This window comes from Heliconius melpomene, chromosome 20 (genome assembly GCF_056956725.1).
Source record: "Heliconius melpomene rosina isolate 202511_hmr_F chromosome 20, ASM5695672v1, whole genome shotgun sequence".
NCBI lineage: Eukaryota > Metazoa > Arthropoda > Insecta > Lepidoptera > Nymphalidae > Heliconius > Heliconius melpomene.
In genome coordinates this window covers 6,968,281-6,983,933 of record NC_140408.1, presented here as the reverse complement: position 1 = coordinate 6,983,933, position 15,653 = coordinate 6,968,281, and the positions used below count along the sequence as shown (strand labels likewise).

The 15,653-nt window shown below is 31.0% G+C and overlaps 1 protein-coding gene across 2 annotated transcripts in view; it reads left to right on the top strand.

The window, feature by feature from the left end:
• ImpE1 (Ecdysone-inducible gene E1) overlaps nucleotides 1–15,653 on the top strand; it is a 30,199-nt gene that overhangs the window by 756 nt on the left and 13,790 nt on the right. For both annotated transcript variants that reach the window (XM_085204614.1, XM_085204613.1), the window contains exon 2: nucleotides 14,005–14,146. In XM_085204614.1, the coding sequence (XP_085060740.1) occupies nucleotides 14,005–14,146 (142 nt within the window). The remainder of the gene's footprint in view (nucleotides 1–14,004; nucleotides 14,147–15,653) is intronic.

The window sequence follows — 15,653 nt, the reverse complement described above, 5'->3', positions numbered from 1 at the left end:
TCGTATTTGTAACCGTAAGATTACTGGAAGAATCCTCGAGCTCTCTCGCGTGCTCTGAGTTACTTGAAACGTACATTTAGTGCTCTCGTCGAATGTTTTGTTTTGGAAACTGTTTATTTAACAGTATTATATTTTAGTTTACTTGTTTTTAATTAAAGTAATATAATAAACAAATGATTAAATATTAAAAGCGGCAATCATAATAGAAATTTAATTAAATGAAGACAACCTAATGCTACTCTTTCAAAAGCGACTAGATGCTTTTAAAGGAACAGAAAATAAAATTTTCGTACATTTTCACTTCACATGTAAATAATAGTTTGATGTTATTTGCAACATCGCGCCGGTGATATAGCCCCATATTTATAAGCCGCTCTCAACTAAGAGATCGATCTTGAGATGCTATTTTCATTTACAGATTGTTACTTATAAATGATAACGGTATCTCAAGATCAGTCTCAAGATCGATCTTAGAGTTGGGAACGGTTTATAAATACGGGTCATAGTTATACATATTTTGCTATTATCTGCCTAATACTTCCATTCTACTTTGCGGAATTTTGATTGAAGTTGCATAAGAACAGCGTTTGAAGGATGATCTGAAGGCGTGGGAATAGGCATACATTGAGGGAGTGTCGGAGGGTTCTCAATTACCTACGCGATCTGTTTTTATTGCGATGCTCTTTGATGCTGAGATGCTATCTCCATTATATTAGACTTCAATTTCTTAAGATCAATTTTATAGAATTTTAGAAATATCATCTTTTGTTAAAGGTATTTTTTTATTTTTATTTTACTTCAACTACCTGTAATTTCGTCTAGATATCTGAGTAAAACTAGTTTAAAACCAATAGTAAAATAAAAAAAAATAAAAAAGATTTATTAATGAATCTCAATCAATTTAAGTAATCAAAAACATAAACCTTGCGCTTACTTAATATAATTTATAAGAGTACTTACTTATATCGTAATTCCCTAAACGTCAATGACCGAAACCAATTATATTGCATAATAGTAGATACTCATCATTGAAAGATACCTTTTTTACGATTGATTAAATTATTTTTTTCTAGCGTTCACCAATTACGATTCACTGGAGATAGAGTCGGTGTCTATTAGTTTGTTTGTGATACGTTAACTGTCAAACAAAGCCGATGAATAGGAACTCTATCGTCATAAATACGTGAAAGAAATGTAAAATAAAGTTACAAAAACTTTTTTTTTGCATCCTTGTATTGTTAATAAAATAGTGTAGAAACACTTGTACGAAGTTGGTACTAAAGATAATAAGGTCAACACTAATCTTCACTATACTTTAGGTCCTCAGAGAAAATCTAATCCTATGATAATTTATATTGGACTTTACCTTAATATAAAGATAATTTCTAGTAAATGTTTATTGTGAAAGTGAAGGGATCTTCATGGCGAAAATCGTGACTTTTTATTGATATCGATCTCGTACACTGTTTTGGTAATGAAAGCTTGAAATCATTTATACGGACGTTTGCGTGACTATTTTGATTATAACTGTAAATTGACGTACTTAGGTAGGCAATAAACGTAGAAATAGAAATAATAATAAATTAATATGAATTTTAATTTTCCTTAAAATGATATAATGGCGTATAATGTTACAGCTTTGATAAAATTATTCGTGTCTCTCAGTGACAATTCATAAATTTCACAAACCGGCGGTAATAACGAGGAACTATAGAACTATATAATAGAAAAAGAAACAATTTCATATTAAAATTGTGTCTAAATATGTACTATATTATCGAAATTATTATATTAATTATGTTATGTTATAAATTTTCTTCATAAAATATTTCAATTTAAAGAACTTGGCGCTTGGTTTCAATAGTCAATGCCCATAATATCCTATAGACTATAGTTAGTTCAACATAATAAAACCATAAAAGGTATCTTGTGTATGTCCCACACAGTCAGAACATAATACAAGTGTTCGGAATTCCATGTCAAATAGATAACGGCTTATTTTTTATATACTTCTATATCTATCATGGGCCAAAACTCTTTTAAAATTGTGGCAATTCCATCAAAATAGACAAAACTTAGCATTCTTGCTATGGACTGTGGTTGTGGATTCAAATACTATACTGAGAATGTCTAATATAGTATAGTAGGTATATATAGACATATAAAATAACTGATTGTGCTATCTATTCGTAAAAAATGGCTTATTGGATTCTATCAACCCATACAGGGGGTAGAAATTGGGGGCAGGAGTGTATTTGACATGTTGTTAGGTCTCTGTCTACTTAGCAAGATTCTGGGGATTTCGTGAACATATTAGTACGTATAGACATTGGACATCTATGATGATATCACAACTATTATGTTAACGCTACCTCATCAAAACCTGTCGGTTATCTCGCGATATTTATCTTTCATTCTATTTCTTTTTTTAGAGAAATATATCTATTAATGTTATCAAGTAATTTAAAAAGTAACATAGGTATTTCGTATATACAATAATTTAATTTATAAAGAAAATATTCGAATTGTAAAAGTAATAGTAAAAATATTTAGATGCTATTTTCTATTTTTTTGTAAAATAAAGTATTCTTAGATGCCATTTTCTATTTTTTTGTAACAATAAAGTATTCTGATAACAGTATTGTGGCAAATTGAATATATTTTATATCTAACAGCGCAATTTGTTATTCTATTCAGTAGATCCAGGCATCTTTATGGTGAGTAAAACCTGATGTTTAAAAGCATTAAATCAAGTCTTGGTATGCTGTTGAATTGGCTAGTCCTACCAGTACCGTTGCGTGGTCAAGTAGGTGTACCTGCGACCCTGTTTGCCCTATCGATCCATATATGCAGCACGGGACTTCCACTCATCGATTTATTCTATAATTTTATTGTAATTATTAGCTAGCATTTATTTTAAAAATTTTGATTCTGTGTATTTAATTTTTAGTATCGTCGGCTCTTCTCCAATTGCTTTATAAAATTCTTAAAATCTTAAAGTTAAATACTTTACAAAAGCTCTAATTCTTTATTTTGGGGGAGGTTTTACTCCGAATATGAATATAAGTGAAGAATTTGGAACTCAAATCTCAGTGGTAACAATCTGTATGTATTCTCCACATATACATTTATGTATCTAACTATTACTAATTATGCTTCGTAAGTCACATGAACAAAGCAACGCTCTAAACGGTCGAGTTTACATTAAAGATGAAGCCTTCAAACTCTGCTCCTAATTTCTTTCTGCATACTTGAAAAATATGGCAACAGGTAAAGTTTAAAAAAATATGCACACTATAATAAGCAATATCTATACAATTATAGAATATAATACAATTTCTAAGGCACTCAGGCATATAACGGTTTCTTCCAAAATTCAGATCTCAATTAATTTGATTAAGACGCCTCTTCTGCCTTGCATGTTGTCCTACATGTAACTGTCATGAGATGATCCATTATTAGGATGTTTAAATTAAAATAATAGTGCGTTGTTTGCCATCGGTAATTGGTACATCATTTTTTTTGCCATCCTCAACGTTTAATTCAATTAAAAGCATGACAGGCGATGTCAGCATTGCGCAGAAACCTGACAGCTTTCAAAAAAACGTTAATGCCAATATGTCTTATCTATCTGAACATCTAATGTACGACCTACTTATTACGAACAAGTGAAGAATTAATCAGAATTGCTGTCATTAATTAACACAGTTATTTCCTCACAAAAGGAAATGTTAGACGGCATAGAAGAGTAACGGATAGTTTTGTTTACTTGCCGAATTCCGTTATTATATTCAATGTTCCTGACAGGTGTTCAAAGAAAATACGTAAGAGCGTAAATAATTTTATATATACGTTTTTTAACGTATATATCACTAGACAGCTCTAATACAATAGCAACAAAAATATTACAATAATCACTATCATCACTAAAAATATCACTAAACAACTATGGTGTTAAATAAAATTTGTCATATCACGTAAAAATTTTGTCGAATTCAGAAATCAATGTTTGTGATGTTGCGGTGACCGGTGACCCTCGTGAGGGTGGCACACCCCCTTTATAAATCACTGTCCAAAATACGAAGAGAATTTCTATAAGTTGGCAAATAATCCCGATAGTGGAGCACGCGTTCGTTTATAGGGACAATAGTTACACCCGACACTGACATCGCAAATTAATTATTTCGACAAATTAATCTCACTTCAATTCAGCTGCAAAACAAACTAAATACATAGAATAAATAAAACATTTAATAAATGTGTTAAAGTCATTATTTGTTCATTTAATTTATTTTTTCATTTTCATTGAGCTTTTCATACAACAGCAGGTAGAAAAAAATGCATTTTATTTTATAAATGCATCTTACGTAAAGTGACATATTGCAGTTTTACAGAAAATTGTAAGTTGCCCTATCATAGTAGTTTTAATACTTATATTAATAACATTCATAGTTCATAGTTACAACATAAAAAAATCAACATATTATAATAGAAATATATTTTATTCTTCATGTTTGGGTTTCTGATGAGAAGTATATTTATTGCCATAGAATCCTTTATATAGAGATGGTTCCTTAACTTCTGTTGCTGTAGAATAGCTTAAATCTATTCATAGTTCAAATTTTTAAGTTATCTACCATACCAATACCAATATTATAAAGCTGATGAGTTTGTTTGGTTGGACGCGCTAATCTTAGGGAGCTACTGGTTCGAATTAATTTTAGAAGTTCCATTTATTGAGGAGAAGGTTTTTTTTCATTGATAGTTGAAAGAATAGGTTCTATAACAACGTATAAACAATCAACAATTGACTCTAACATCAGTTCGTCGCTCGTATTATGAAGGAGATTAGTTTTCCAATGTTAGGGTGAGGTTCCCGTTCCCCATTGAAACATTTTGACCGTAATGTTGACTGGTCGTTTAAGAATTGAAAAGTATATACTATCTTTACATAACAAGTAATACGTTGCGAGTGGCTACCCTCTTAATCCTCTATTGGAAAATATTATATCGAAGTTATTGGAGTAATCGGTCAGCTTAGTATGGCTTCTTATACATACGTGTTAAATCAATATTTTATACAATATACGTTATTTACAATGGGAAAGTTCTAATTTTTTATTGAATGGAATTATATTATTAATTATAAAATGTTTTTCATTACTTTCGTAAACGGTACTGGTGACACAAGATTTTCTATGATATATGATATTTTTTTTATATATTAAAGTAATTGTAAAATAGTTATTATTGAATTATTTACAATTGTATAAAATATTTTCACGTTTTCAGAGTGAAAGCTCTAATCTTTTGTCACAAAGGTTATAAAAAAAGTCGTGCATGAGAAATAGGCAGTGAAAGCCAATAGAGCTACATATTAAATGTTTGAAATAGCAACTTCATATGCGAATTCCAGCGTTTTCAAAGTTTGCAAATGCTTAAAATTAGATAAGCTAATAGGGGCTGTCTAGACAGCGCTGTCCCGGGCGGGACCCCTGGGTCGTGATATTGATACGATAATGAACTGACATTCAATAAGACTTAAAAGAACTAGATTCTCCTAATTACTGACTATTCATGTTATCTTGTAAAATATTGCTTCATAAAGCGATTCATCAATGATTTATATCACATTTTTTATATAAGGCAATGTTTTTACTCAGTTGGTGTGTATAAAATGACATAGCGTTAGAAATACTAGGAAAAAACCTAAGTAATATAATAAAGATTATTATTATGTTAAAATTTAGGGTTCCGCACATCAAAAGGAAACAGAACTCTTATAAGATCACTTTGTTTCCACCTTTCCGTCTGTAATATCATTTATTTGGTCACGTGGGGGTGTCAAGTTGAAATTAATAATGAATATTCAGGTATAAAAAAAACCAAGTTTCTAAGTTAACGTTATTAAAAGGTACGAGCATTTATACATCGTTTCTGATGCACTTTGTATGAAATTCTCTCAATACGCCCTCAAATCTAAGTTTATTAACTAGGTATATTCGCCGCGAAAACCTAAAATTTGAAAGCGAGAGCTTGCAGTACAAATAAAGGAAAAAATCCCATAAAATGGAAATTTATGTTCATATTAGACAAAAATTATTACAAATTTACAATAGCAATTCATTTAAAAAAAAACTGTGTAGGTATACTCGCGCAAACGTAAGTTTGTCAAATTTAATAACTTATACCTACTTCCCACTGACCTACAATCAAATGAAATTGGTACTCTCAGTGGACGACCTATTATGATCTAGCCTACAATTAAAATAGAAAAAAAAGGTTTTCAGATTTCTAATACAGCCTCCTAAATCGTAACACAGCTTGAGAAAGCTATAATTTTCACAGCACGAGCCACTAATTTGTTCCGAGACGAACTGAATAATATAAAAGAAAAGTAAATCACTGTAAATAATGGAAAGCAACCGCAGACTGCTAGCACAATGTTAATATTGTAACGCAAATTGATTGTAATATAATTTCATATTGCATTTCTTAAAGACGATAAAATAAATGAAAGCTTTTCATTACATAGATAGTTATAGAAAGAACATAAAAATATAATGTGTAAATAGATTTAAAAGTTACTTTCAATAATGATATTATCCATACCTACATTATAAATTCGAAAGTAACTCTGTCTGTCTGTTGGTCTGTCTGTCTTTTACGCAATCAGGGCCAAACCGCTAATTTAATTGTGATAAAATACTCATATAGAGATACTTGAGGGTCTCGGGATGAACATAGGATACTTTTTTTTCTCATATTTGTAATATTTTCGATATACTCGTATACACATATATTAAAATACTTATTAATTTGACATGCAATTTATTCTGCCATGTTAATAACAAGCGTCGCTATGCGACCGTTGCTTAGCAACGATTCGCAAAGTTTGTTGTTAGAAAACGTCACCCAAAATGAGCTTGCTTAACGCATCTCTCTATTGAAAATTGAAAATAATTTCATAAATATTCGTATAGTTCAAGCGGGCGTAGCCGCGTTCGGGTCCACTAGTATATATATATAATTTTCTTATCTTATCTATTAAAACATCAAATTAAACTTAATAAAAGCTTTAGAAAAAAAACAGCTCCGATTCTACAACAAGATACGATAAAATTAATTCCTTATAACAATTACACATACCTATCTATTCTAATAACAATGATGTCTACGATTTTCGTTGGTGCCTTTTCTGGGAACCTAAAAGGCCACCTAACGGTCAGGCTGAACTTTGACACACTAAGCTCTACAGTTCGCACCTTTCGAACATGATTTATATTGTTCATCTTACAACCTAACTACGTGTCTAATTGAAGTTTGCATTCATAACAATGGAGACCTATTACAAGCAACTCTTCACATCACGAAATAAGTCGCAATGAATGAATAAAAAAAGTATATCTCAAGTCAAAATATTTCTTCAGAACACGATTAGTTTATTGTATTCGATACAGTTTTTGTGTATAAATTGTTTTCTTTGCCTTTTATACCGGCTATATCATAACTGACGTAAGAAATGCTCTACAACGACCTGTCGAAAAAATAAACTGCATTAGTTAAGCTGTTAACGTATTTAGATAAACCTATATCAATATATAAAATCCTAATGTAATGTATGTACTTATTAGAGAATCAGAATTGAGGCCGTCATGGCGCAGTGGCACAAGGAGGTAACATGAAGATTATAGGTTCGATCTTCATGTTACATCCTTGTGCCACTACACCACCAAGCCAAGGCCAAAGCGCCAAGTCAAAAGCCCGGCTTTTGAGTTGCGACACTCAAGACGCAACGGTTCAAGAAATTCGAAGTCTTAACACTAGGTTCCCTCTGCCTACCCTGCTGTATGCGGGATACAGCGAGAAGCTGATTTGTTTATTTATTACAGAATCAATTAATAATATGTTTTTAATAATAACAATAATACACCTAAATCAATATTAATCTTTTAGTGTGAAATCAAGATATATCTTCGTAGTGTTTTTCCAAAATAAATTTCAATCAATACTTAGTACCCAAGTAGTTGTAGTGATTATAACATTCACATTACGGTATTCTAAATACGATAAGATCATCGATCTGAAGATTAAAAAAATAATACCCCACACAGTTTTGTTATGGTTTTCGCATGATATTAACAATTTCACAGATCTTCTCTTATCCTGTGAGAACACAGCGAGGCAAGAAATATTTTGCTATTAACTTAAAAGCGTTAAATATTAAAATGAATAGAACTGTACACAAATAAAATATAAAAGAACATGTTCTTATTTCAAAATTGAAGAATAACTAAAAAATAAGACATCATAGGGCGCGTGTACGGTCAACGACCACTTATTGCAAGCTCCCGGACTCAAACAGATGCAACGATCTCGAGTAACTTACTCTAAATGCAGCTTAAAATTATTGTCCATAGATTATATACAAATTTAAGTGTGTAACTACCCTTAAATCAGTAGATTTTTAATATTTTACTAACTCTTTAAAATCGTGAACATTTTTATTCCAGCCGCATAAAATAAGTATGATATGCAAATACAACTCACAAAAGAAAAAAACTACCGTTTAATGTATAACTGCGGTGAAAACGTTTCATTTCTATATACATTTCTAAGAAAGAATAACCATTGTGACATTATAAAAGAAATTATGTCATTACACTACTGTTACCGTCCTACTATTGTATGAATTGAGCCTACTGTTTATGATAGTCAAGATTTAGATTTTCGTCGCGTATATAACTCATGATCCGTAAAGCTTTTAACATTTTTATAAATATAGTATAATTTTATAAATTCATAGTTTTTTTTTGTTTTTATACATAATCCTAGAGCTTCTATAATATTCTAGCATTATTTTTAGTCTGTGCTTTCACTGTTTATTTATGTGTGCATGTGATGTAAATTAAAATAGACACACACATTAGTCATACTAGTTACGCAGGTTTACTTAAAATTTTAAATAAGTAGTCGTCTGTAACGTTTAGTAACGTAGCTGTATTTATAATGTATTTATTGCCTTATGCAATCGACGGCTTGAACCCTCGGGCGCTATGTTAATGACATTCCGACAGCGTTATATCTAGCTATTAGTATTACCCAAGTACAATCCTATTCAACGATGGATGAGCATTAGATGTCTATTTTAGATCGTAAAAATCGATGACGATTATTAAATTTAACGATCAGTTTTAGGAAATGTCAGTGACAAACATAAACTAAATAGAAATAAATGTTAATTTAGATTTTAAAAGGCTGGAATTACGAACTAATTGACGATACACGTGAAATGTATTGTTAAAAGTCACGGGCGCCAAGTAAAGCGTCAACAAAACTTAAAACAATATTATGCTAGCTTCATTATTAAAGCGCGCGCGTTCGCACGCACATAGGTTTCCGGTCGCTCAGCAACAGGTTATTAATTCATACAAATATATATCTTATCACAGCCAAATAAAATGCAATATTCATTCGGTTAACGCAGTAAAAACATTGCGAGCATAGTAAAATATTTGAACAAGCTTACTCAGAATGGCTCTTAAGTTTTAATTGGCCAGCATTGCATACAAAACTAAATCTTTGCTTTTGTTAGTAAATATTTTTTTTTACATCCAATACTATTCTCATTAAACATATTTGCTGAGAAACAATCGCGACGCCTTCTATATATCGAAAGGTCTATAAATCGAAAGGTCACTCACTCATCACGAAATCTCAGAAACTACAAGTGCTAGAAATCTCAAATGTTGCATAGGAGTTATTTATAGGTGCTCGCTGAGAGGGGAATTTGCAAAATTCGACTTCTAAGGGGTTGTTTTTGGGGTCGAAAGTTTGTATGAAACTTCGTTCGTGAACAAATGCTAAGAGTCTCAAATTTTGCATAGACGTCACTAGGATGTAGTCATGGAGAAAGAAATTGAGATAGTTGATGGAGATAGTTCACGCGGCCGAAACCGCGGGCGGGTCGCTAGTATTAATATATTTTTTTATAGCAATATAATGTAAAAAAATCTTTTACTATTTAAGTTGAATAAATCTAATATTTTAAAGTACAAAACAAACTGACGTAAATTATATAATAAATTACCAATAAAAATATCACTATCTTGTTTTGCCGAAATCCTTATTATTTATTGACAAATACAGATAACCATATTTATTCTATATTTCTTTATATAATCTGTCCCTGTAACCTAACTCTAGTAAACCAATACATGAAGTAAATTAAACAAGTTTCGAGGCAGTAAATCTTAAGCCATGTTGTAACGCAGACAGTTTTCAGTAACTGTCAGTACGAAGATGGAATAGAGTGCGTAATTTACGCCTCACGTTTATTTATTACATCACTTTACTGTTCTCCTGGCCTGGCATGTATGAATAGATGCCACACGGGAGACTTTCTCAAGGTTAATAAAGATACAGTTAAAATACTGGTTGGGTTTAGTACTGCGGCTTTTGAGAATTCATCATTGTGTAATGTTATTATTGTACACGCGAATGTCACTTTATCTAGATGTGGAGCTTCCACTTACTCTATCTCCCACAGACTTATTAGAACTTTCTAGAAATAAATATGTTTGTTTTTTTTTTCAATTATTTCATTTGGATGTCAAAGAATATGAACATTTTTGGGCTTAGAATTTCCCTAATTATTAATTAATATTACCGGCTTTATCGATTCAGTATTCATAAAGTAATTAGTACCTACAAATAATACCCTACCTTAGTTGGTCTTCAATATGGCTCATCCCATATCACCGACATCAAGAGATCAACTTCACCAAACTGTTTTCTCATTGTAGTTTCTTATGTTTCATTACACAAATTGCAGTACAAAACACTGAATAATATTTTCAGTGCGCTTATAAAATTTTAAAAGTTTCTATATTTTGTAGATTCTACTATTTGATCCATTAGACGTTCTGGCAAATCACTTCTAAATCAAAATAAATTGTGTATAAAATTATTAAAACCCTTCTAATATAATTTCCGAATTTTCGTTACACTATAGGTAATTCAATATCACGCCATTGTCAAATGTAAAGATAAAAAACCCACAATAAAAAACCTTTGAATCTTGCGGAGATCTCTTCATTCAAAATATTATTATTATAAATATTATTCATAGAATTCTTAGTCTTTAAAATATATTTCAAATGGAAAAATAACGAATCGCATAGCTCCATCTGGCTTCCCCACAAAACGTGAGCGATGCGTTAACAATGTAACTTATAAGTACATATATTTCTTTATGTCTATGCAAGAGTACCGGTTTGTTTAGCTATGCAATAAAGGAAGAGGAAAAAATTTCGCGCAAGTTACGAGCTTATAATGATAGTACAACGGACGCATTGCGTACAGACACCGTCGTCCACTTGAATGTAATGAACTTTTTGTCGCAAAAGCTTCAGTGACACTTGATACAATGATAACCATCATAGTATATCCTTTTCCTGGATCAAGTTCAGGTGGAGTTGCATGAGAAGCTGCTAGCGGCGTCACGCTCTCTTGGCTCCTTTGATGTGTATTCTGTTATTGTAGATTGTAGATTGTTTTCTTAGATAACATCGATCGTACGCTAATTAATTACAAGTTGCTTACTTTATTACTGAATCTTGTTCCATAAAAATTGTTATTACTAACCAAGATTTTTATATGAAGAATATGCTTTCTAAGATAAACTGTAAGTAGTAAGATAATTATGAAAAATTGGATATTAAATCCAATAAATATTGCCGACAGATAGCCAATATGTTTTGTATTGTTTTCAATACTAGAACACTATAGACTGATGATATACAGATGATGATGATACTGTAATCACGACAGGTTGTGGGTTCGATTTCCACTCGAGGAACTGAAAAAAATAATATTTTAATTTCTTCGCTCTCGTGTTGAGACAAAGCGCGGCGTTAAGTTCCGCTATTTAATAAAAGACCTCCAGATTGCAGCGGAAAGTCAAAAGCGGAGTGTCTTAACACTAGGCTCTCCCCGGCTACATGCGGGATACAGCGTGAAGATGAAAAAAAATACGCAATTAATACTTTTCATAAGAACATATTATATCTATGTCTTTACATTAATTTTATAAATTGTTACTTAGAAATATAGTGCTTTAAATATGCATAATTAAAAAATATATTAATCATAAACTTACTCATGAATCTGTTAAAGAAAAAATATAAATTTCCATATTTTGTATAAGGAAATTGTCACAATAGACGATAGACGCTGGAACATAAAAGTTTCCCTTAAGGTATCATACTAATTTTTACACCCTCTTATTTATTCACAATGTTTCAAAATTTTCTCCTATCAAAGACAGTTACAAAGGAACTTACTCGTAAATTATGAAGCGGCATAACATGTCGGACCCTTCTTCCTTACTGAATAATTTCGTGTTTCCGGAACTTGAATAACTTATAGATTCAACGTTTCTGTGTCGTTCTAAAATTTTATTTTTCTTTTGGAAGGAAGTCAATATGAATTATAGATGAATCGGAATAAGTGTTATTTTACGTGTGTCAATAGAAGTAAAAAATGTAGAATATTTTAATATATATTGCGACTATATAAATGAATTACTAAACACAAAGACTCGAAAATGAAGGCGATACGTGGGGAGCAGAGTGTCTCAACGCTAAGTTTTCTCTCTGCCTACCGTGCTTTTTGCGTGGAGGGATAAAGCGTGAATACAAAAAAAATAATATATATTTTTATAGCACTATACTTCTGACAAAATAATTATTTGCATTATGAATGATCTAATAGTGTGAGCGTAGGTATGACGGACATCCTTATAGACGCGAAGACACGTTAACTAAGACGGCAATTTATAACAGAAACATTCTATGCAAAATAGAGACGCCTTGTAGAGAACAAATTCTTTCAAACCTATATAAATATAGGAAAAAACATCAAAGAATTTCAAAATTCATCAAAGAATATCCTGATTTCTCATAGTACTGTCGGTCCACTCACGATTTTAAACCTCATACATTCTTGGTTGCAATACAATTTAGTTGGTAAGACTTTACGACCTGGGTTAGCTGAATTCTTAATTATTTTTAAAACTAAAATTTAAAACAAACAAACGTAATATATAACTAAAATATTATATGATTAATAAAAAAATATACACTTCCTTTCATACTTAAACGTTAATGGTATTCATATTATGACTTGTACATCATCATGCACTTAATAGCACTGACAGCATATATTGAACCTGTCTGTAGGCACATAAGCTCAAAACAGCTTAACCCATTATAACACTTTCTACATAAAACACTACTATAATCGAAGTAGGTATACATTTTAAGATAGATTTTATACGACGCAATTGCTTTTTGCATACCTACATGAATACAGAGTATATAAACTAACATACAGAACAACTTTTGACTAGATTTTTATCGATATCAATTGAAAATCCAAGAGGTACAGGTTCAAATCCCTCTACGTTAAAAAAATTAAACTTTTTTTACTTAAGTACTTTTCTTTTATAAGTTTGGAATAACACCTAACTCCTAACAAATGTCAAGAGAAATAAATGTTTTGAAAAATATTTTTTTTTATTTAAGTTACAAGGTAGAGCCTGTTCTTAGCGTTCACTCAACTCTAAGATTAATACCTCTTCATTATTGCCAGCCATTCGCAGGACAGAGGGAGCCGCGTCCCTCTGTTTATCTCAGCACGATTTTACGATCCTCTATACGATATACCATTTACTAGTATAGGTATAACCTTTATGAGATTTCTACTATATATGTAGTTATAAGATTATTTTTCTTTATGGAATGTCTTAACAATAAATTCTCTCTACCTTTATACCTTAACCTGAAAAAAAATGTTTTTAATATGAATGTGAAGAAAGTTTTAAGTTTCACATCTAAAAGTGTTTTTATTGATTGGATAATTATTTATTATTTTTCTTTTTATGACTATAATTATAAATTTATTAAGTACTAATATAAAATTAATGTAATAAATCGTTTGCAGGTAGCCATAGCCGAGGGGTCATCATTAGGATCAAGTTGCCGTTCTAATGGAGAGTGTAGTGTTTCAAACGCACGGTGCTATAGAGGCATTTGTGAATGTCAGCCGTACTATGCTCAGGTTGACAACTCCACTTGTCTAGAATGTAAGTGAATTTAATAAAATATTTAATTAAATTTGATTGTATGAATAAAAATTATATCTGAATATGTATATAATTAAAATGAATATTTATAAAATTGACAAAAACAAATTACACCCGTCAATATAATAAATTATGTTCGTGAAAGAGTAGGTAATACGAGTGTCGGTTCAACGTAAAATTAAATTTATTTTTTAACTTATATGATGTAAACACAGCTTTTACATATTTTATATGTACTATTTGAATTACTTCTATGTGTACCGATATGTAGGTGAAGAAATAAAACAAAAAGCTAAGTTGACGCAAATTTTAAGATCACGACAGCACCCACAAGTCGTGCCTTAAACAACAGTGAGATCTGAGAAGTAAGAATATTATTAGTAATGTCATTGACACGTGACTCATAAAAATACAAAATTACCTAATAGATTGCATATTACAACTTGTCTGCGGTTAAATACGGAATGCTTTCACTCAAACGACCAATAAAGCTCTAACGTCCATTACAGAAAATAACTTTAGATGATCACTATAATTTTATAAAATGCTTAGCAATAATCGAATTGTAATATAGTATGTTATAATTTGTCGACTATTGAAATCTAATAAGAGGATATAGCTACTGCATTTAAATAACTTTCTCTTACATAAACGCTATAAATGGAACTGTGGAATGGCCTACCCGCAGCAATGTTTCCAGGTCGGTACGATATGGGCCTGTGGCTCCTCTGGTGCTGCATGGGATCGTGGGCGGCGGTGATCACCATCAGGTGACCCGAACGCACGTTTGCCTTGTGCTTTTTCCATAAAAAAAAATAGTGAGCAGTTTAAGATGTTGCAATATATCTACGTATAGTTGTTTATTTAATAGCACATTTACCGCAGATTGAGAGTAGATTAAATTAAATATACATTTTCCAACTACATCAGAAGATTATTTTTTGAAAATTAAAATAACTTTATCTATTTCAATTTATTTGATGCAATTTTTTACTTATACAATGAATTACAAATTACAAAATCAAAATTACAAGTAGGTAAGTAATGTTTTTTATAATCCAGCAGCGCGTAAAATAATTGTGCTAAGCATTAATTTTATCATTATTAACATCTTGATTTGGACTTTTACAACCTACCAGGCTACATTTGAACGGTACCTCCACTGCGTAAACAAGGCGATAATAAATTTTAAGAAGAAATATAGGTACATACATTGTTATCGACTCAGTTCTAGATACCTAGATTAGGTTTTTTTTCCCAGTCCATTTTGTAGTATCCATAGTGTTTAATACTAATCCAAGTCAGATATGTTTCACAAACTGGTTGGCGAAAACCAACATTGCATTTTGTCTGGAGAGAGCTAAGAATAATTCAAGTTTTTTTTTATTTTGTAAATATACATCTTGTATTATTCGTATTTTTTATCAGGTTCACACTACATTTGAAACATGGTACCCTTCCTTAGCAGTCGGGGAAAAAAAAAATTACTCGGTAATAAATAGCAGTG